The 22,537-nt window shown below is 54.0% G+C and overlaps 2 protein-coding genes across 10 annotated transcripts in view; both read right to left on the minus strand.

Moving 5' to 3' along the window:
• Positions 1-84: 84 nt before the first annotated feature.
• On the minus strand, positions 85-2,561 carry TMEM160 (transmembrane protein 160). Its single transcript, XM_006067458.3, has 3 exons — positions 2,318-2,561; positions 912-1,004; positions 85-424 (listed from the first exon to the last, which is right to left on the minus strand). Exons 1-3 carry the CDS (start codon positions 2,523-2,525, stop codon positions 159-161), a joined length of 567 nt encoding a protein of 188 aa, XP_006067520.1. The 5' UTR covers positions 2,526-2,561; the 3' UTR covers positions 85-158.
• Positions 2,562-14,615: 12,054 nt separating this feature from the next.
• The window catches only part of ZC3H4 (zinc finger CCCH-type containing 4), a 39,088-nt gene continuing 31,166 nt past the window's right edge, over positions 14,616-22,537 (minus strand). For 7 of the 9 annotated variants that reach the window (XM_025269379.2, XM_025269382.2, XM_025269384.2 and 4 more), the window contains 2 exons: positions 19,537-19,785; positions 14,616-18,446 (listed from right to left, as the gene is read on the minus strand). In XM_025269379.2, the coding sequence (XP_025125164.1) occupies positions 16,927-18,446; positions 19,537-19,785 (1,769 nt within the window). In that variant the 3' untranslated portion in view covers positions 14,616-16,926. The remainder of the gene's footprint in view (positions 18,447-19,536; positions 19,786-22,537) is intronic. The other 2 variants (XM_025269381.2, XM_025269386.2) reach the window with 2 other exon arrangements.

Raw genomic sequence — 22,537 nt, forward strand, 5'->3', positions numbered from 1 at the left:
CTCCACGTGTCCCCCTTGCCCCTCCCCTCCCCTCCCCCTTGGCTCAGCATCCCCACCAAAGAAACCACCACTCGGAATCTGGAATGCGGGAAGGGTCAGGTTTTAATCTCCCGGTCCTCCGGGCCAGGCTGGCCAGCGCCCGGCCGTTTCCCCATGGCTCACTCAGGTGGAGGCCGGCCTGCCTCATCAGGCCCTTCGGCCGTGGCGGTTCCGTCATCCTCGGGTACCAGTTCTACATCCAGCTCCAGCTGGCCCATGTAGAGGCCGACAGCACAAGCCCAGAGCAGGCCGGCGGCCAGCACGGCCCCCACGCCCGCAGCCGCGCCCCCCACCGAGAGCTGCATGGGCCCCCGCAGCGCCGCCAGGCCCACCACATAGGAGGCGCCGCCCCATACCACGCATAGGCCGCCCAGCAGGAAGAAGCCTGTGGGACAGAGAGGGGGACCGGGGTCAGAGAGCCCGATCCTGGGGACCCAGGCGGGTTGGGGCCCCGAGGTGGCATTAGAAAGGGGATGGGGCGCACTCAAGGGCAGGGTGAGGGATAGTACAGAGCCAAGGTTGGGGACATGAGAGAGAATCAGAAGGGGTGGCTAGGGCTTGGAGCGGGGAGGCCTGTCTGAGAGCAAAGATAAGATGGGAGTGGGGGCAGCATGAGGGGCTGAGACAGGGATCCACATCTTTGCTGAGAAGTCAGATTGGAAAGGGCACGGACCCACAGCCCTGCCCTGAGCCACCCCATCTGGTGGGTCCGGTGCCCATGAGGTAGGGATGAGGTGGGGAGAAGGAGGACACTCACAAATGAAGGACGCACTTCTAGTGGGGGAAGCAGGAGGGGTTCATTTACTATGGGGGGGTGACTGGGTGGGGCAGGACAGAGTCTAACTTGCGGGGTGCAGGGGGTCTACACTCACCGTAGGCAGCCTCCCGGCCCATGTCGCTCTGCATGAAGGAGATGACCCCGATGCCCGATGCCAGGAGGCCATTGCGGAACCACGAGAGGAAGGCTGGGGGTGGCGGCAGGGCAGAAAAGTCCGCGTCAGCCCAAACCCTGCCCTCAACCCCCCAGTCTGGATAGTCCAACCGAGGGGTGCCTCTTCATCCGACCACCCTGTGTGGCCCTAAATCCCCACCTTGTCTGGACGGCCCACCTACCAAAGTCTATCTGCCCCAAACCCTCTCACGTCTCCATCTCTGAGTCCCTCCCACCCCAAACTTTGCAACACCAAAGATGCAAGACATGAGTTGAGGAGGATCTAGGATCAAAATTGCAGAACCTGAATCTGAGGACCTGATTCTGGAAAACATTGAGGGCAGGAAGAGAAGGGGGTAACAGAGGATGAGATGGTTGGATGGTATCACCGACTCAACGGACATGAGTTTGAGCAAGCTTGGCGAGATGATGAAGGACAGGGAAGCCTGGCCCGCTGGCAGTCCCATGGGGTCGCAAAGAGTCAGATATGACTGAGGGACTGAACAACAAATCAGGACAGGAAGATCCCAAGAGGTCTTGTGGGTCAACGTCGTTGCCACACGTGATACCCCCATGGGCTCGCCCCGCCCCACTTCTTTCTCAGATCCCAACAAATTGTTACCCGCCCTCTTTCCCAGGCCTCTCTCCAGCCTCCCCTTCAGCTTTCTGAAACCTCACTGCTAGTGGGTATGCTCCTCCTCGATGTCATTCACATCCATTCAAGTCCCTGGTATGCCACTAGCGGGACTGGTCGGGTTACAATCCCCCCAACCCCTGTCCCATCCTGTATCTTGACCTCCTCTCCAATCAGGACCTCCAAGGCCCACGTGAAGCCCCGCCCCCTAAGCCAAGAGCACCACGCCCTCCAATCAGTAGAGAGGTTTTCTTCTATTGGTTGTTCCCTCTTCCAATCCGGAACTTCCCTCCTCTTCTGTGGGGCTCTACGCTCCCGCCTTATGCAGAGTGGTCCCCTAACCCGAACTGGCCCCTCCAACCAGGCCCCCTCTTGCATTCAACTCCCCCGCCCGTAGCCCTCTTTGGAAGCCTCTCCCATCTAGACAGCGCAGTTGGATAAGGCTCCCTGTCCTGGCCCGACCAACCTCTCCAATTCCTACTGCAACCCATAAACCAGACCCACCGTCCCATCCGCAAGCCCTTCTGTGCGCACAGACTGCGCTCCTACTGCCAGCCGCTTCCCTTCGCTTACACGGAAGCCCTTCTCCCTTCTAAGCTCGGGCCCCGTTTCCAGCAGAAATCCCACCCCCATCCTCCACTCGTGCGCGCGGGCAGGTTGGCTAGGCGGAACCCCTTCTCCCATCCAGGCTGACCCCAGCTCCAGCCCCAGACCTGTCTCATGCGCCTTCCGGAGGAGCCAGGCGTCTGCGCGGTCCAGCTCGGACACGGGCGGCGGCGAAGCCCCAGCGCGGGGGCCATGGCCAGGGGCAAAGGACCCCCGGGCGCCCCCGCTCCGGGGCCGCGGAGGCGGCAGCAGCGCCCCCCGGAAGCGGAGTCGGGCAAGGCGGGCGGCTCGAGCCCACCACCAGCCGCCTCCCATGGTTCGCACTACGGCCGCCGAGCCCCGCCCCGCCCCATGGGCCGCCCGTAGGCTGAAGTACACGTCACTCAGGCTTAGCCGCCTATCTATTGGTTATCCGCGCGCCACTCAGGACCAGTGCGCACTGTCCACTGGTCGAAATGGTGGTGATCCCTCCTCTGTCATCTGTGCCGGTATTGTGCGTCCCACCTTGCTTCGGGGATGGACTGCGAATCCCAGCGTTCATTGCATCGAGGGAAGGCCTGTCTTCAGAAGCTGGAGGCGCAATGTCTTTCGGGACTTGTAGTTTTTATTAATAACAATTCTAACGGTCAAAAAATCAAAACTCGTGGTACTTAATGTAGAACGTTTGCAAAATCTCGAAGACTCCAAAGGAGAAAGTAAAACTCATCACCGATCCCACCAATGAGCGGTTACTGGTAATATTTTGTTGTATTCCTATCCCGTCTTTTTTCTAGACGGGTGTAAAAGATTGCCGTTAGACAACTTAATTTTTTTCATGTAACAGTCAATAATGAACACTGACCAGTGGCACTGAATATTTTCCCATGGCATAATTTTTTTAATTTAAAAATATTATTTATTTTGAACACAAGATGCAGGTTACAAAGTGCATCTACTGAAAAGAAACACACAGTACCTCCGTGGGGATCTAGTGGTTAAGAATCCGCGTTGCAATGCAGGGGACGTAGGTTCGATCCCTCAACTTAGGTTGAGATCCCACCTGCCACAATTAGGACCTCTTGCAGCCAAGTAAATTTAAAAGAATAGATGACCCCAGTGATCTTCACATTTTGTATACAGTCACTCCCCACATCAAATCAGGGCTGGTCTGTGTGACCAGTTGAATGCTGTGGAAGTAACAGTGTGACTTCAAGACTGGATCTTTTAGGTCCTTTATGACTTCCACCTTGTTCTCTCCAATCACCTTTTCTGTGGGAAACCAGCTACTGCATTTCGAGGATACTCAAGCAGCTTTGCGGAGAGGCTCACGTGGAGAGGAACTGAGGCTCCCTGCAAACATTCAGCAACAGCATGCCAGCCACACGAGTGAACTTAATTGGAAGTGAACCCTCCAGCCCCTATCAAATCTTTGGGTGATCCCGGCCCCAGCCCAAGGTCATGGGAGACCCCGAGCCTGAACGACCCAGTTAACTCACTTCTGTAGGATTCCTTTTTTTTTCCCTCATCACACATGTGGGATCTTAGTTCCCCAATCAGGGACTGAACTCATGCCTGCTGCATTGGAAGCAGGGAGTCTTAACCGCTAGACCACCCGGAAATTCCTCAGATGTTTTAAATGAGCATCTAGTGATGTCTCTCCCAGCTTAAACCCTCCCATGAAGGGGAAGACCTTCCACAGCTTTCCATTGCCCTCCTACCAAAACCATGACTACACGACCTGCTGGGCCAGGCCCCTCTTGCCCTCTGCTCCTTCATCTCCCACTGGGAAGAGCTTGGATTTTATGGAGGGAGAGGCAGATTGGGGGTTAAACTTGGGGAGGGAGTTCAAATAGGCTGATAGTCTAAAAGATAGTCTGACTGCTGGCAGTGAACAAGCATTAAATGGGCTTAAATGGGAACTGAAAATATTTGAAACACATTATTCACATTCTTGGCTGGTGAGATGGTTTAGGCAGATTGTGAGAGGGGGAAAAATTAAATACCAGAAAGGGTCAGAGCAGAGAAAACAAATCGTTTTTAAAGAGACAGAGCTGGCCAGTGGCCTCTGCACTTGTGATTAGATCAGTGGTTCTAATACGAATCATCCAGGAACTTTGTTAAGACAAACATTAATGCTCCAGCCGCACTCTGGAGCCACACCACCAGGACCTGTGGATTGGAGGGTGGGACCAGGCAATGGTGGCCTTTTACAGTGAATATATTAATATTTTTATTCACCACAAGAAATGATAATTACGTAATGCGATGGAGGTGCTCCAAGATAGCAGTAGTAATCATACTGCAATGTGTAATTGTATGTACAGATCATTGTGTGTCAAATTATCATAGTTACAATACAATCTCATACAGTATTCTATGTCAATTATAGCTCCATTAAAAAATATATATATAAATTTTTTTTTTTTTCTTTTTGCTGCATCACTTGGCTTATAGGAATTTAGTTCCTGGACCAGGGATTGAACCTGGGCCCTCCTCGGCAGAGTCCTAACCAGTGGACCACCAGGAATTCTCTTAAAATTTTTTAATAAAATAATTGTACTTATTTATTTTTGGCTGTGCCGGGTCTTTGCTGCTCCTCGGGCTTTTTCTTGAGTTGTGGTGCTCAAGCTTCTCATTGTGGTGGCTTCTCTTGTTGCTGAGCACAAACTTAGGGCACGTGGGCTCAGCAGTTGTAGCTCCCAGGCTCTAGAGCACAGGCTCAGTAGTTGTGGCTCCTGGTCTTAGTTGCTCCGCAGCATGTGGGATCAAACCCATGTCCCCTGCCTTGGCAGGTGGATTCTTTACCCCCGAGCTACCAGGGAAGCCCTAAAATTTGTTTTAAAAGAATATATTTGTATCAAGAACTGATTAGACGTCAGGGACTGTTCCAACATCTCTGGACACAATAGTGAATTCAATGAACCAAAGAGATAAACAAGAGGTAAAGAATCAGCTTTGGTGGCAGGCCATTTCAGAACATGGAGGTGGATTACAACGGCATATTGTGAAGCCCATAGATCAGCCATTTATTCAGGTCGTCCTTGAACAAGATTTCAATATTTTGTCCAACGAGGTGTTCATGGCTCATTCCTCACCCTCTGTTTTGCTCTGAGCAAGCTTAAGTCTGGCTTCTCTTCTCCCCACTCGCCCTCAAATATAGTTTCCCTCGCCTCCTGAGGACTGAAAAGTGGGACGGGCCCCCTTGTCAGCTTCTCCTGAGAACCGCTGACCCATAGAAGACACACTTCCTGAGTGTTTTGCCAACCACGGTGGTTACTTTTCCTCAACTAAGCAACTTCCCCTTTATGGGGAACCCCTCTTACCATAGACAAGTAAAGACTTTTTCTGTTTGATTCTGAGAAGCTTGCATATTTCTGAGCTCAGAGCATTCTCCTTACTGCAAGTGGGCTTTTTGAATAAAGTTATCTCAGTCCAGAGTTGTTTTTATTTGACATCTCCATGAAGTTCTCTGGCATTCTTCATTTGGCTACTTCCTGGTTTTTTAATTGCTCTTGGGAAGCTTATCTGATTTTTCTGTTAATTTCCTGATTGGTTACTGCTTGTATATAGTATTCTTCTTGACTAAATGCACCTCTCCACATTATATCCTCCCACACCTAGGTATTCTCTTCCTTGTAAAAATAACTTCAAGGATGTATTCCAGAAAGTGAAGAGATGAACCCAGAGAAGAGGAGGTGGTGGGTTGTGAGGGTTTTCTACATGAAGGATCAGGTCTCCCTGTGACAATCCGAATAACTTGGTTTATGAGATTCTGGGTAATCTTTTTTTTTTTTTTTTCCCCTATCTTTTGGCCATGGAGGATCTTAGCTCCCCAACCAGGGATCAAACCCCATTCCCCCTGCAGTGGAAGTGCAGCGTCTTAACCACTGGACTGCCAGGAAAGCCCCTATGAGATTCTGGATAATACTTATTTTCTTCTTCCCATTTTGGGGGGATTTTTCAAAAGATTTTACCGTGAAGATTGCTTTTGTAAGCTGGGGTGGCTGAGTGGAAGGGCAGAAGTGTCATTTGGGTTTCTTTTCCCCAGCTTTATTGAGATATAATTAGAGTATATGTTTGTGTTTAAGATGCACAAAGTGATGATTTGATATGCAATATATATTAAGAAGTGAGTACCTCATTATAAGGTTAGCTAGAGTTGTCTCATTGGAAAAGACTCTGATGCTGGGAGGGATTGGGGGCAGGAGGAGAAGGGGACGACAGAGGATAAGATGGCTGGATGGCATCACCGACTTGATGGACGTGAGTCTGAGTGAACTCCGGGAGTTGGTGATGGACAGGGAGGCCTGGCGTGCTGCGATTCATGGGGTCGCAAAGAGTCGGACACGACTGAGCGACTCAACTGAACTGAACTGAACTGAACACCTCCTTCACTTCACATGGGTACCACTGTTTTTTTTTAACGTGTGGTGAGACCATTTAAGATCTACTGTCCTGGGACTCCCCTGGTGGTCCAGTGGCTAAGATTCCTCACTCCCAATGCAGAAGGGCCCGAGGTTCAATCTCTGGTCAGGGAACTAGATCCCACATGCCAAAACTAAAGATCCCGCATGCCACAACAAAAATCAAAGATGCTGCGTGCCACAACTAAGACCTGGTGCAGCCAAATAAGTAGATATTAAAAGAAAAAATCTACCGTCCTAGCAATCTTCAGGTGTACGATACAGCGCTGTTACCCGGACTCACCACGCATTGGGTCCCCAGAATGCATTCATCTTCTAACTGGAAGTTTGTGCCTGTTGAGGACCTTCACCTGTGTCCCAAGAAACGTCATTCTGAAAGCAGAACTGTCAGAGCAGGCCAAGCCACAGGAGCAGCTGGGCCCTTCCCAGTGTCCCCAGAGCTCTTCCGTTCCCTACAGCTTCAGTGTCCTATGCCTCTCCAAACCTGGATGCCCCTGGGTGGACACTGACCTTCCGTCCACTTCTGGAGAAGCAGCTGTTGGAGTAAGAGATGTGAGGAGACGAGATGGAGGGGTTTGAAGGCTCTGGATGGGACCTCTGTTCTCCCTGCCTCTCAGACCCCGCTGAGTTGTACATCCATCTTTCTGCTGGAAGCAACTCCCCTTTCTGACCTCATGTCTACGCCAGCAAACTGCCCCTCCCTCCACCTTGGTGTCTTCCTCTGGGATTCTTGGGGGTTCCCTCACACAGTCCCTTCCTTTCCCTCCCACTTCCTTGGCCTCCAACCCACCAAGGATCAAGACTCTCCTTTACTGTGTCCATGCTCACGCTCAGTTGATCAGTCATGTCCGACTCCTTGCAACCCCTTGGACTGTAGCCCACCAGGCTCCTCTGTCCATGGGATTCTCCAGGCGAGAATACTGGAGTGGGTTGCCGTTTCCTTCTCCAGGGATATTCCCAACTCAGGGATTGAACTCAAGTCACCTGTGTCTCTTGCATTGGAAAGGGGATTCTTTACCACTGAGCCACTGGGGGAATCTCCACTCACCTGAGAAATTGTCCTGCTACATTAATTTGGTTAGAACAAGAGACCTTTTCTGCCACTTGCTAGAAAATGGTCATTAGTTTACAAACCTATGATTTCCATGTAAATGAGCCCCCTTTACTTGTGATGTCCTTGTTCAGTGAGAAACCTGCATGACTGTACAAGGCAATCCTATGTCCTGTACACCTGCCGGGAGATCAGAGAGCTGTGTCCTTCCGGGACACCCATGCCTCCACTCACTCCCTCTCCAGGCTTTCCTTTGGGGCTCACCTCCCACAACATATGGTCTGTGCTTTTGGCACTTAGATGCCCGCTGGCATGGAGCACTGGCTATTTGTCTTAACAAGGCCCTACATGAAGACACATCAGGTCTCCATGAGGTGTATGAGCACAGACAGAAGACTGGATAAAGTGAGCTGTGTCAGGAAGAGTGAAGTAGAGTTCCTTCCAGGGAAGACGCAGAGCCCGCTCTGATAATTCCTGGGACCTGCCGGGAAGAAAGGGAGGGTTAAGCAGGGCTTAGGGAGAAGGAGTCATCTCCCCCTCTCCTCTACCAGCTTGTCCTATCTCCTCTTTACTGCTGAGCCTCCTCGATAGTTGGGTTGTGACTCTGAGGACACAACAAAGTGAGGGCTGGGTCCCCTGCAAGAGTGGCAGCCCACACAGCAGAAGTCTTCACAGCGCCCCTCAAAGACAGCCCCAGGACATGAGGAAGACAGTCGGTGTGTCTTAGACCCACGCTCGCTCCTATGCCTTCCTCTCTGCATCTGGGGCTAGAAGCCTGCAAACGATTTCTCTGTCTCTTGGCCAGCTGATTTCCTATTGGTTTCTGGCAGTTGGAAGGCAGTAAAAAATAAAAACTGGAGGAGGTAATGGGACAATCCACTCCAGTATTCTTGCCTGGAGAATTCCATGGACAGAGGAGCCTGGTGGGCTATAGTCCGTGGGGTCACACGGAGACGGACGTGACTGAAGTGACTTGGCACACACACACACACACACACACCCAGAAGTCTTTTCCCCCCTTGCTTTTGGCAGTGCCCTGAGAGAGAGCTGCCAAGCTGAGACTTCAGGGGTCCAGCCTGGTTCCTACTTTGGCAACAGAGCAGTGGCAGTCTCTAGGTGACACCACAGTACAGGATCTTAGTTCCTTGATCAGGGATTGAACCCAGGCCCTCTGCAGTGAGAGCATGGAGTCCCAACCACTTGACTGCCAGGGAACTCCCTACCCCATCATTTTCTTGTAACGCCGACCCTAGGAATTCTAGCAGCTTCCTGCAGCTACTAATCAGTGGTAACCTGATTATGCCTCTTTTACCCTCCAGCCTTTCCAGCCTCCTGGTGTCCAATTCCCTAATTATATTTCCCCTAGCTTAAATGCCTGGAGTGGTTTCAGTTTTCCTGATCAGATACTGATGAAGAGGAAAGGAAGAGCATTGCTCTGGATTTCTCTGATGACCCTGGCATCTCTTCCTTGGAGCTGCTCTCTCCCCAAGATGACTCTGGAGCTAGACTGTCTGTATTTGGAGCCTGACTTTGCCACTCAGTAGCTATTGATCTCCCACTCCAGTACTCTTGCCTGGAAAATCCCATGGATGGAGGAGCCTGGTGGGCTGCAGTCCATGGGGTCACTGAGGGTCGGACAAGACTGAGTGACTTCACTTTCACTTTTCACTTTCATGCACTGGAGAAGGAAATGACAACCCACTCCAGTGTTCTTGCCTGGAGAATCCCAGGGACGGGGGAGCCTGGTGGGCTGCCGTCTATGGGGTCACACAGAGTCGGACACGACTGAAGTGACTTATTAGTAGCAGCAGCAGCAGCTATCCATCTAGGACAAGTTGCTTAGTCTTCCCGGGCCTCAGTTTCCTTATCTGTGAAATGGGAACATAATAAGACCAACTTCATGGAGCTGTGAAAATTTTTCAATGCATGCAAAGCCACCCAGCACAGAGCCAACACTGACTCACGTGTTCTGTGTGCATGTGTTAGTCACTCAGTCGTGTCTGACTTTTTGTGACCCCACAGACTGCAGCCTGCCAGGCTCCTCTGTCCATGGAATTCTCCAGGCAAGAATACTGGAGTCTCCTGCATTGCAGGTGGATTCTTTACCACTGAGCCACCAGGAAAGCCCCAAACTTAACTTATATAAACCAAAAAAGAAAATTTAGCGCCCCAGTTTCACTGGCCACAGTTTCAGTGCTCAGTGGCCACATGTGCCCAGTGGCTGCCATATTGGACTACATGGAGAGAGAGCATTTTCACCACTGTGGAACATTCTAGGGGGCAGTGCTGGTTGAGAGAATAAGACTCGGAGAATGAGATGTCATGGTATTTGAAATTCGAAGAGCAGCCTGAAAGTAAGGGGGAGGGAAGGGAGGAGGAAGTTGACAAGAAGTACCTAAAGTTGACGTATCTTGAGAGAAATAGAGTAACCACCAGAAGAAATAAAGAATGTGAAAGTTTTTGCCTTTCACTGAGCTACTGGAGATATGCTAGAAGGGATACAATGCGTGCTATGAACTGAATTGTCTTCCAAATATTGATATGCTGAAGCCCTAACTTTTAAGGAAGTAATTAAGGTTCAATAAAGCCATAAAGTGGGGCCCTGATCCAATAGGATTAGGATCTTTAGATGAGATGCCAGTTTTCTCCCTCTCTCCGCCCAACCAACCCTCATTCCCTGGATCCCACCCTCCACCCCTGTCAGCTCACTCATTGGTTGGAGCAGGCAGTAGAGGCGCGGCCTCCACGCAAACCGGTGGCGTATTTCCAGACGCAGCAACTCACATTTTAAGACAACGACGCTCCCTGCAGCGAGGGATCCAGGCCACCACACCTCAGCAGTTGGCGATGTAGCCCGTGGCACGGCACCTGCAAACAATGAGGGACGCCCGGGAGCACTTGGGCTGGAGGGCTGGGGCTGACGTGGAAAACAGGCGTGCTGGGTCTCCAAGTAGTTCCAACTCGCCGCCTACTGGACACACAGTGGAAATGCACCTCCTGATGCCCTTGAAAAAGCTGCCTTAAAACTCAACATTCAGAAAACTAAGATTATGGTCCCATCACTTCACGGCAAATAGATGGGGAAACTGGGAACAGTGTCAGACTTTATTTTCTTGGGCTCCAAAAATCACTGCAGATGGTAACTGCAGCCATGAAATTAAAAGACGCTTGCTCCTTGGCAGAAAAGCTATGACCAACCTAGACAGCATATTAAAAAGCAGAGACATTACTTTGCTGACAAAGGTCTGTCTAGTCAAAGCTGTGGTTTTTCCAGTAGTCATGTATGGATGTGAGAGTTGGACCATAAAGAAAGCTGAGCACCAAAGAACTGATGCTTTTGAACTGTGGTGTTGGAGAAGACTCTTGAGTGTCCCTTGGACAGCAAGGGGATCAAACCAGTCAATCCTAAAGGAAATCAGTCCTGAATATTCATTGGAAGGAGTGATGCTGAAGCTGAAACTCCAGTACTTTGGCCACTTGATGCGAAGAACTGACTCATTGGAAAAGACCCTGATCCTGGGAAAGATTGAAAACAGGAGAAGGGGAAGGCAGAGGATGAGATGGTTAGATGGCATCACCAACAGGATGGATATGAGTTGGAGCAAGCTCCGGGAGTTGGTGATGTACAGGGAAGCCTGGTGTGTTGCAGTCCATGGGGTCGCAAAGAGTCGGACACGATAGAGCAACTGAACTGAACTGACTGATGCCCTTGAAGTGAGGCTGGCTTCCAGACTTGCTTAGCTAAGGAAACAGCAGAACTGAAGTCCTTGACTGTGGGGAAGAAGCACTTTAGAGCTGGTGGGTTCTTCTCCACTTCCCCCACCATTGCCAAGTTTTCCCAGGGGTGGTGCTTCAGCCAATGTGGGTCCCTGGGTGACTGTGACGAGCAGAGCCCCCTGCTGACCTGTGGATGAGCCACTGAGACCTGGGAGTCACCTGGGAGACCTGGTTGGCTCAGCAGTAAAGAATCTGCCTGCAATGCAAGGGACCTGGGTTCGATCTCTGGGTTGGAAAGATCTCCTGGAGAAGGGAACAGCTACCCACTCCAGTATTCTTGTTTGGGAAATCCCATGGGCAGAGGAGCCTGGTGGGCTGCAGTCCATGGGGTTGCAAAAAGTTGGACACGACTGAGCAACTAAACAGAAACTTGAATACAAGCTCTTCTCTGCCCATATCTGGAACACAGCCTTCAAGGCTCTCCAGGGCCTGCTAACCTTCCAAGCCCCAGGTGCCATCTGCCTTCTCTTTGCAGACTTCATTCCAGCCAATGGGTCATCCCTGTTAGAGCCTGGTGCCGACCACAGGATCTGGTCTGGAGAAGGTCCACGCGTTAAAGACGAATGATGCCTGTATCACCACTGCGGCTTCCAACAACTCCTGCACCGTCTTCCCCCTGCACGAGCCCCACGAGCATGTTCACCTTCCAAGTAGCCACGTGCTTGGCCAAGGATGCTGGATCTTTGACGTGTAAGAACCAGACGTGAGACCTCTGTTGCCCTCTTGCTGTGGACCAAGGTAGGGAGGAGCACACAATCTGAGCCTGCCAAAGTGACTGGGCAGAAGCCTGAGGGGCTTCTGGGAAGCAGTTCCTTGCCCCTTGTTGCTCACTCGGTAAGTCGTGTCCAGCTCTTTGCGACCCCATGGACTGCAGCACATCCCACTTCCCGCTCCTTCACCATCTCCTGGAGTTTGCTCAAAGTCATGTCCAGTGATTCGATGATGCCATCCAACTATCTCATCCTCTGCCGCCCCCCTCGCCTCCTGCCCTCAACCCTTACCAGCATCAGAGTCTTTTCCAATGAGTCAACTCTTTGAATTAGGTGGCCAAAATACTGGAACTTCAGCTTCAGCATCGGTCCTTCCATTGAATACTCTGGGTTGATTTCCTTTAGGATTGACTGGTTTGATTACCTTGCAGTCTAAGGGACACTCAAGAGGCTCCTTTAGCATCACAATTTGAACGCATCAATTCTTCAGCACACAGCCTTCTTTATAGTCCAACTCTCACAGCCACACATGACTACTGGAAAAACCATAGGTTTGACTAGATGGACCTTTGTCAGCAAAGTGATGTCTCTGCTTTTTAATACACTGTCTAGGTTGGTCATAGCTTTCCTTCCAAGGAGTAAGTGTCTTTTAATTTCATGGCTGCAGTCACCACCTGTAGTGATTTTGGAGCCCAAGAAAATAACATCTGTCACTTTTTCCACTTTTTCCCCATCTATTAGTCATGAAGTGATGGGACTGGATGCCACAATCTTTGCTTTTCGTCGAGTTTTAAGCCAGCTTTTTCACTTCTCCTCTTCCACCTTCATCAAGAGGCTCTTTAGTTCCTTTGCTGTCTGCCATGAGAGTGGTAAAATCTGCCTTCTGCGGTTGTATATACATCTCCTGGAAATCGAGTCCAGCTTGTGATTCATCCTGCCCTGCATTTCGCATGATGTGCTCTGCATGTAACTTAAATAAGTGAGGTGACAATCAGTATACAGCTTTGTCATACTCCTTTCTCAATTGTGAACCTGGCTCATAGATACACGGGAAGGTTCTTTTCTGCTTCTCTGCTTGGCTGCATGAGGAGGTAAAGGCTGGAAGCCCCTCTAGCCGTCTTGCCATCACAAAGGGTGCTGCCGTCCCAGACCAGCAGTGTGGAAGAGGGGCTGAACCTGGGTGAATTCAGAGTTCACCTGGACTTTACCAAGCCTGGACCCGCCCTGCCAACCCTCTTACCTGGGATGATGGGTTCCTGCCTGTCGAAGGTAGCTGAGGGGGAGTCCTGAGTTACAGGTGAAATCGGCCATACTCAATGTGGATGAATTAGAAACACTCCAAATATCGGACCCCAGATTTATTTATTTTTGGCTGTGCTGGTTCTTCATTGCTGTATAGGCTTTTCTCTAGTTGCAGCGAGCAGGGACTCCTCTCTAGTTTCGGTGCATGGCTTCTCATTGCAGTGGCCTTTCTCGTGGTGGAGCACAGGTTCTGGGGCTCTAGGGCACTTGGACTTCAGTAGTTGCAACTCCTGGGCTCTAAAGCACAGTCTTAATAATTTGTGGTGCATGGGCTTAGCTGCTCTTTGGCATGTGGGATTTTCCTGGATTGGGGATGGAACTGGTATCTCCTGGGTTGACAAGCAGAGTCTTTACCACTGAGCCTCCAGGAAGCCCCACAAGTTTGATTTTAGCTGAGTGAGACTCATGTCACATTTCTGACTCCCAGCACTGTAAGGTATCAAGTTCGTTTTTTTTTTTTTTTATTTCACTGTTTCTGATTTAAACCACTTGGCTTGTATAATTTATATGGCAGTCATGGAAAACTGAGAGAGGCCCATCAAAACACAGAAACCAAATTAAGTCCCGAGAAGACGTGGCTACCCTCCAGGCCAAGACCTGCTCCCGTCTCTCCCTCGCAGAGCATGACCCCAGGTTAGCAAGAGGGGAATCTGTGAGTCCACTAAAACCCACAGCTGTGGAGGCTGGAAGTCCAAGGTCAAGTGGCAGCAGACTCAGTATTGGGCGAACACCCTCTTGCCGGATGGCTGTCTTCACGCCGCACCTTCACACAATGGAAGGGGTGAGGATACTCTGTGGCGTTTCTTTAAAATGGCACTAATAACTTTCACAAAGGCTTCATCCTCCTGACCTCCCAAAGGCCCCACCTCCAAACCCTGTTGTCTTGGGCAAACAGATTTCCACAGGGGAATTTTGAGGCGACACAAATGTTCAATCTACAGCAGTCAGGACCCCTGTTTAAGCCAGCCCCATGGTCCTGAGGTCAGCCCTGGCCTCTTCTGTGATCCGCGTGGGTCGCCGGTGTCCAGAGCTGGAGCCGGGGGAAGCGGAGGCTGTCTGGCCGCTGAGGACAGACCCTGGTTGCAAGGCTGCGCCCCCCACCCCCTTGTCATCTCTGGGGCAAAGGGTGCTGGGGGCAGCAGAGAGAGACAAGATCCGTAGATTAGTTGTTTTTTTTTTTAAAATAACTGCATCCTTTAATGGCAGTAATACAATTATTGGATTAAGAGACCACAGGAGAAAGGACAGGTGGTGTTTCTGGAAGACAGATATGGAGTACAAAAAGGGGGCGGAATAGAGTCATGCGACGATCATTGTAAAAATACAGTACGTTATATACATATTTGCACCGTCAACTTTCAACTCTGAAATAGTATTTACACTTTTGTTACAATCCTGGTTAGAGAACAATTTATTTTTTTTCTTTAAAAGCTCGGCCTGATGGCAAATGAAAATTTTGGGTGAATTCATAGTCCCATGAGGTTCTTAGGCTGAATGTTCCAAGAGGAGGGTTCCAGCTTCTATTTCATCCACAGATTTCAGTTTTAAAAAAGTATTTCATTTCGCTTCTACAAAAGAAAATTCTCAAAGGAGGGGAAAAAAAAACCAAACAACCCAACACCCAACCACAGCCACACTGCGTATTCTTTCTTATATTACAAACACCAGGGGCTGCAGCCCTCTGCTTTGAGGCCAACACTGGTGGCTGAAGAAAAATCTCATTAATGATTGTTAAAAAAAAAAAAAAAAAACAGAAAAAGACACAAAGACAAACCAAACCCCCCTGATCATGGCGCTCTGACCCTGTGGGGGTGCCTCCCCAGCCCTTGCTTCTGGTACCAGACTCTACGACTGTTCCTTTTCTGGGGAGGGGGTGTGGGACCTTCTTTAACCTCCCACCCCAGGGAGGTGGGAGGGGCAACCCTCTGGCTGGCTGGGACACCAGGCTTCCTCATTATTAGCAGGAAGTCAGCGCTCTTAAGCGAGGTGGCCGAGATGGCAGGATGAGGAGCGAGGCAGGAGTGGGCGGGCATGTGTGGGAACACAGGCCGTGTCCAGCTCCCCAGGTCACGGCGTGGGCCTCTTCTGGGCTCTGTGGACAGGACAGGAGCTCAGCCAGGGTCCTGGGGGCAGTGGGGAGCCCAGGGCAGCCCTTTAGGCTCCCTTCCCGGCTCAGCCGGATAGATGAGAAGAGCAGGTCGTGGGCTGTGGGGTCCTTGCCCCGCTCACAGCTGGGGTCCGGTCACCCTCCTGGCCCTGGCCAGCTTCCCACCGTGTCCTCACCCACTTCCTGGACGTGGCCATAACGCCAACACTGCACATGCCTCTGAACCCATGCCCCCTTTGGCTTGGAAGAAAACCAAACACACCAAAACCACGGGCCCTCAAGGTACACTATGAGGAGGTGTGGAGAGAGGGCGATGCTTTGCCAACCACCACCCCGGCTCCCTCCGTCGGGAGCATGGTGGCACAGCCACGCACGGATCCTTGAGCTGTCCCCAGAGGGGCCGGGGCCGGCACACTGGGCACATGACTCTGCCTTCCAGGGCCCAGGACAGAGCCTGGCATGCGGGGAGAAAGGTATGGCCACAAGACAGGGGCTAATACTGACGGAGAGCACGCGGTCTGCGGGGCCGCCGCCCCGCACCAGCCCTGCCGACTCCAGGTCCATCTCTCACCCCGGAGTCTTCTGCCGCAGGCTGGCGGGCGTGGGTTCACGGGTGAACTCTGGACAGAGGGGGGCGGGGGCAGGGGGGCCCTGCGGGTGAATCCAGACGAGACAGCAGTGGGAAAGGACTTTGTTTCTCCTGGCCCAGGCAGCTTCCAAAGGCTCTTCTTTCTTGATACTTCCTCGCTTCCACTGGCCCCTGAAGCGGGTCATCATGGCCTGCACGCTGCAGAGGAGACGCAGAAATGCCTAGACCTGCTTCCCCGCGGGGCCTGCCCGCCGTCTCGGCTCCAGCTCTTCTTGCTCATGCAACACTTCGTGCCTTCTCGACGCCTGCTGCTCCCTTCGTCCTGGGGGGTGGGGTGGGGGGGGGCAGCAGGAGGAGGGGCCCAACTTTGCCCAGAAAACCCACCAGACCCCCAGCCACCAGACTGGGGCCCCAGCCTTTAAGGGAGTCCCTGAAAATCGGGCCCGGCCAGGCCAGGCGGAGTGCCAGCTGGGCTGAGGCCCAGGGGACTCGCGACTGCTCACATGCACGTGGAGGTTTTGTTGGAGGGCACCTAGCAGCCCCGCAGCACTGACCAGAAGTTAAAGATGGTTATATACAATTCATATGTTTTAAAGAAGATACTACTTAAAAAAAAACAAGATAGAGAGAGGAAAAAAGAAAACAGAATAGGAAGAAAGAAAAGAAAGAACACCCAAACCCCCTCCCCCCTCCCCCCAAGCCCCAACTCTGGTCGCTGCCCTTAAATATTGCCCTGGGAAGGGTGGGGTGCAGGGAGCGCCGGACTCCGGCTTAACACTACTGGCAGAAAGGGGAGGCGGTGGGGTCGAAGCCTTTAAACACATCTTTCAGGGACCCAGCGTCCTGCTCACCCTCTTGGGCTGGGCTGTTGCCAGCAAATGGGCTTCCGGAGCCCGTCTTGGGTGCCGGTTTCACGGTCCCGAAGAGGGTGGGCACGGGCAGGTTGTGCACGCCGGGCTGGGGCAGGCTGCCCTCTGCTGATGGGGCACCCACAGCGGCAGCGGGGGCCGCGGCGGCCTTGGGCCGGGGCCGGTTGTAACTGTTGTATCTGTCCGTGGCTGTGGCCCCGTCGGCCCCGGGCTTCCCGGACTCGGGCTGTTCCAGGGCGGACTTGCGGACAAATGGGGGCTCCTTGGCCTTGGCAGCAGCAGAGCTCCTGCCGTTGCCTTCAGGGCCCTTGGGCTGGGCGCCCGCGTCGGCGGTCGGCTCCGCGGCTTTGCCCCCGGCGTTGGGAGTCCTGGGGTCGTAGAGGCTGATGCCGCTCAGCACGCTGCTCTGGCCGCCCCCGCCGCCCTGGCCCAGGCCGCCAGCTGCCAGCACACGGGGGTCGTAGGGGGCGGTGGCTGGAGGGGAGGACTCCCCGCTGGGGCTGGCAGTTGGAGAGGGCACCTCGGCGGGGCCAGGTTTGGCTGCCCGGGAGGAGGCAGTGGAGGAGTCTGTGGGTTTCTGCAGCCGGGGGTCGGTGGGCGTCTTCCGCACTCGGGGGTCACTGGGCTTGTCGCCGGAGCCAGGGGTGGCCAAGGGGCCGGTGACGTTGACAGTCTTGAGGATGCGCGAGAGGAGCTCAAAGTCAGGCAGGCTGGAGCCGGCCGCACCAGCATCTGCAGAGTTGCCCGCGCGCTGCCGGGAGTTGGGGGGCCCCGAGGCGGCGGCGCGGTGTAGCCTGGGATCCAGCGCCGGCAGGGACTGCAGGGCGGCAGGCACGGGGGGCGCCGCCTCCTGCTTGGGCAGGGGCAGCGGGATCAGGTCCTCAGGGCTCCAGAGCACAGTGCGGGCGAAGCTGGGCCGGCTCAGGGTCACGTCCTTCTTGATGTGGCTGAACTGCTGCAGCTGTGACCGCGGGTCCCGCAGCGGGTGCCCAGGGAGCGGCTCCAGGGGAATGTTGACGGCCTTCTCCCGCAGGGCTCGCTCCCCTTCTTCTTCTTCCGCCGGGGATGGCCCAGACCCCTTGGAGCCCCCGGGACCGGCAGGGCTGGAATGCAAGCCGCCGTCGGGCTTGGAGCTGGGTAGGGAGCGAGCCAGTCGCGGGTCAGAGGGTCCAGTGTCACCTGGGCCTGACCCACTGGAAGCCTCGGCATGGCGAGAGAGCCTGGGGTCCCGGCTGAGGCGGGGGTCGGCCAGTCGGCCTCCCGTGGGGTGTCCCTTCTGGAGGCGGGGGTCCCCCAGCCCACTGCCGCTCAGCTCTCCAACAGAAGCCTGGGGCCGGCTGGACGTCTGCTGCCTCAGCGTCTTCAGGATGGAGGTGACGCTGCTCCCACCTTCATCCTCGTCGCTTGAGTACCAGTTTCCAGTGTCACCTGCGAGCGAGACACAGGCGCAGGGAGACGGTGAGTGGCCACCATACCTGCCGCCAGCCCTCTTGGATCCCACAGTAGCCTGCTCCCCACCTCTTATCTCTCAGAACCTCTATTTCTCTCGCTTAAAACACCTGCTGCTCACCCTCCCCATCACCACAGAATGGCATGAAGAGCCAGGGAGCTCAGGCCAAGCACGGAGCCTGGCAGGTCTCTGCCTATTGTGGACGGACCCTTCCCTGTGTATCGGCACCGAGCTAAGGACTTTGCCTTATTTGCCACAACCACCCAGGATACAGCGTTGTCACCACGCCCATTGGACAGATGAGAAAACAGAGGCACCGACACAGCACCCCGAGATCGGGGACAAAGCCAGGCCTGAGCTCAGACTCCTGAGCCCCAGGCTCCGGCGCTGCCTTCTCACCTGGGCAGACTCAGACCCTGCCACGGCAGACCCTGCTTTGAGTGCCCGTGAGCAGCAGCCGCCGCCTGGGCTCTCAGTGAGCTTGGGCTCCCAGACCCCTCACAGTGCTCCCGCATCCCAGGGCAGGCAGTCACCAGCTGTTAAGAGGCGGGGCCAGGTGAGCAGACGCAGAAGCTGGCCCATGTCCAGCCTCCTCGGCAGGTGCAGTTGGAGACCCCGGGGAGGGGACTGTCCCATTCTCACTGCCTCACTTGCTCCCCGGCTCCTGGCTGCACGCTCCAGATGCCTTTTCTGTCTGCCCCATTCCCCCCAAGGCAGATGCCACCAGGGCACCACTTGGCCCCACAAGACTCAACAGCTGAGGCGGGGACTGTTACTGGTCTGGTCAGTGACTGGCTTTCATCTCGGGGCTTCCCAAGGACACAGTCTGGGGAGCAGGGGCTGAGCGTCTCCCTCCAGCCTCCTCCGAGAGGGTGCGGTCTCCTCCAGGGACCAGCCCACTGCCCTCCTCCACGGGACCAGGGTCTCGCCCTTCTCCGCAGGAGTCCTCCCAGCCACAGGCTCCTAACTGATGCAGACCCCGGACCTAGGCACGCCCCACAGCTCCCCACAGGGTGGCCACGGCCCGCGCCCATCGGGGAGAGCCCTGCCCCGGGGGAGGACACGTGCCTTCCTCATTCTCCCGGTCCTGCTTGCTGCTCTCAGCCAGCCTCCTCGCTCTCTCCTCCTCCTGCTGCTTCTGCTGGATCCTCAGGTACAGGGCCCTCTGGGCCGAGGGCAGGAAGTCGGGGACACCGGCGCCCGGCTTCGGCCGGCCTGGGGGCCCTCCCTCAGAGAAGCTGTCTGGCTCCAGAGGGTGCTCGGGGAAGAGGTGCTCCCCAGGCTCCCCCGGCAGCTCTTCGTAGTGCCCGTAGTCCTCTGTGGCAGGGAAGAACCGAGCGTTCATGTCGGGAAGGGCCGTGCGGCACCAACTCCGACCCACCCGTGCCCTCAGCTGGAAAACCACCCCTGATGGCGATGGGTGAGAATGCACAGCCCACGCCCTCCTACCCTTCTGGGGAGGGGCCCTAGCAGTAGGGGACGGAGCAGCCAAAGGGGGAGGGGGAGGTCCCAACTAGGACGGAGCCACTGAGAATGGGATTCACGGTGAGGTTTAGTGACGTGGGCAAATGCTCATGAGGTGAGAACAGGACGGAACGGCATATGAATGTTTATAAAACGCAAAGAAAAGGCTTTGAAAAGACAGACGGAGAACAGGCCCTCTGGGAATGAGAGCGGGGGGGGGGGGCGGGAATGAGATTGGGGGAGGGGGTTGAGGCATCGTTCACTTTTTTACTCCACATATTTCCCATCTGTTTTAAATACTTTTGATGAGCATTAATCTTATCGTCTCTAAATAAATAAAGAAAAACACTCAATCTCACAGTAAGCTCATAATATGAGTTCAATCACAGTAAACAAAGACCCATAAAGAAAAGAAAAAAATACACCAAAACGTTGCTATGGCTACAAGTCCACCCAGAGGCTGCCGGGCGATTCCTTCTCCTTCCACAAATGTTTCTGGGCAGCTGCTATGTTTAAGGGAATGGGATGGGTGGGGGTGTTTCTCCAGCACAGCATCTAGGAAGCACCAGGCGGAAGGGCTTGCCATCTCTCCTGAAGGGTGGGCAGCGTCCGGCACTAGCTGCCTCCCTTCGCAAATGCTAAGGATAGAGCCGAGGATGAGGGGAACAGCATGTGGAGGTCTGTGACGAAGCGCCTAGAGACTGTGTGTGTGTGTGTGTGTGTTGGAGACAGAGTCCAGTGAGCACTGCCCACAGGTCATTCTGCAATGATGAAATAGCCCCGATCTGCACCTTGCGTGCAGCGCCCCTACTGAGCAGCTGAAATGCGGCCAGCTCTACCAAGAAAGGGAGTCCGTAATTTAAGCTAAGGTTCCAGGAGTCAAACACTTAAATCTTTTTAGAAAGATAAACACTTCCTGCTGCTGCTGCTGCTAAGTCGCTTCAGTCGAGTCCGACTCTGTGTGACCCCAAAGACGGCAGCCCACCAGGCTCCCCCGTCCCTGGGATTCTCCAGGCAAGAACACTGGAGTGGGTTGCCATTGCCTTCTCCAATGCAGGAAAGTGAAAAGTGAAAGTGAAGTCGCTCAGTCGTGTCCGACTCTTCACGACCCCGTGGACTGCAGCCTACCAGGCTCCTCTGCCCATGGGAGTTTCCAGGCAAGAGTACTGGAGTCGGGTGCCATTGCCTTCTCCGAAATACTTCCTATGTAATCGTATAAAGCAAAACAGGAAAAGCCACTTTCTTCCAGCCTCTGAACTTCAGAACATGGGAACTCGGTGTGCCAGGCTGCTCTGGGCCACAGCCTCACTCCTTAAACAACAGTCTCACCCAGGCCCCCCTGCAGCTGATGGTTTTACAACGCTGAATACTATCAAAGGCAACTGAACGGCACAAAAAGGGTAGATTTCACAATATGGGCATTTGAGCCAATTACTCCAGAGATATCACCAGCTGGACAGACTTTTTGCTTCCCCACCTGGACCTTCATGCATCTCACATCCATTGTTTAAAGGGGGAGGAGACCCCTCCGGTCAGGGTCACCTGCTTTTCTCATGTGAGAGCGTGTCACTGTCCTGGAGCCCTGCCCACACACCTGTTTTTATGTCTCCACATACTAGACGCCAGCGTAAACTCTACCCCGACCTCCAGCCTGGTCAGGTCCCTGATGCCCGTCGTTGACTCCACGTGGTGTTAAATGGGCACTTCGTGCTTTCGGCAGCCAAAGCGCAAGTGCTGCCCTCCTTCCTCCCAACCTGGCTCTCTGCAGCATCTCCAGCCCCAGGGACAGCGTGGGCACCTGCCCATAGACTCTGCCCCCCACAGGCATCCCCACCTGACCCTGCCGCCTTGGCCCCTTGGCCTCATGGTGCTTCCACACCCAGCCCTGCTGACTCCCAGTCACCCTGGGTGCCCCTCGCCTCACCTCTGCCCAGGGTGACTCCAGGGCAGCCTGCAAGCTTCCCAGATTCCCCTCCAGCTGCTATAAGCACCCATGGCCCCCGTGTTCCTCTGCTATCCCCATCCTTCTTCCGCCGAGCACACCTCACCATGGCCCACAGAGTCTCGTGTGATTCTTTCCCCTGTCCTGTCCCAAGCCACACGAACACCTGGGGAGTCCACCAACAAGGTGACTGGCTGGAACCTCTACCTGCTGCAGCTCCCCCCAAGCCAAGCCTTCCTCCCGCTTCACATCCCTCTCCCATTTGCTTCTCACTTACGCCTCGGACAGGCGGTGTCGCACCAGAGGACAGCCGCCCCCAGCCCACCTCCACCCGTCACCCGTCACCCCGCTTTACTTCCAGCAATGACCGACGCCAACATGAGTGGCACGCTTATTGACATGTTTCCTGTCTGCTTCTCGCCACTGAAACGCAGTCCAGGCCTGCTCTGACCCCAGGCCTGGAAGCATGCCTGGCCCCCTGGACACCTCCCATCCTCCTAGAGGCTACACACCGTCTCCTGTCAAGCAGCACTGTCATCCAAGCACCCTGACAGCCGGACATTTAGGTTGTTAACAACACGTGTTCTCATTTTAGCAAGAAAGGAAGGAAAGGAGGAAGGAAGACGGTCAGTGTGGCAATAGAACGAGCACAGTCGAAAGGGA

This window comes from Bubalus bubalis, chromosome 18, assembly GCF_019923935.1.
Source record: "Bubalus bubalis isolate 160015118507 breed Murrah chromosome 18, NDDB_SH_1, whole genome shotgun sequence".
NCBI classification, from domain to species: domain Eukaryota; kingdom Metazoa; phylum Chordata; class Mammalia; order Artiodactyla; family Bovidae; genus Bubalus; species Bubalus bubalis.

Bases quoted from the DNA above. Each gene is read 5' to 3' on its own strand.
- TMEM160 (XM_006067458.3), bottom strand. From the start codon at position 2,525: ATGGGAGGCGGCTGGTGGTGGGCTCGAGCCGCCCGCCTTGCCCGACTC. The intron at 1,005-2,317 runs GTCTGGGGCTGG...CGCCACCCCCAG, and splicing joins CCGGAAGGCGCATGAGACAG to CCTTCCTCTCGTGGTTCCGC. The intron at 425-911 runs GTGAGTGTAGAC...TCTGTCCCACAG, and splicing joins GGGCCGGGAGGCTGCCTACG to GCTTCTTCCTGCTGGGCGGC.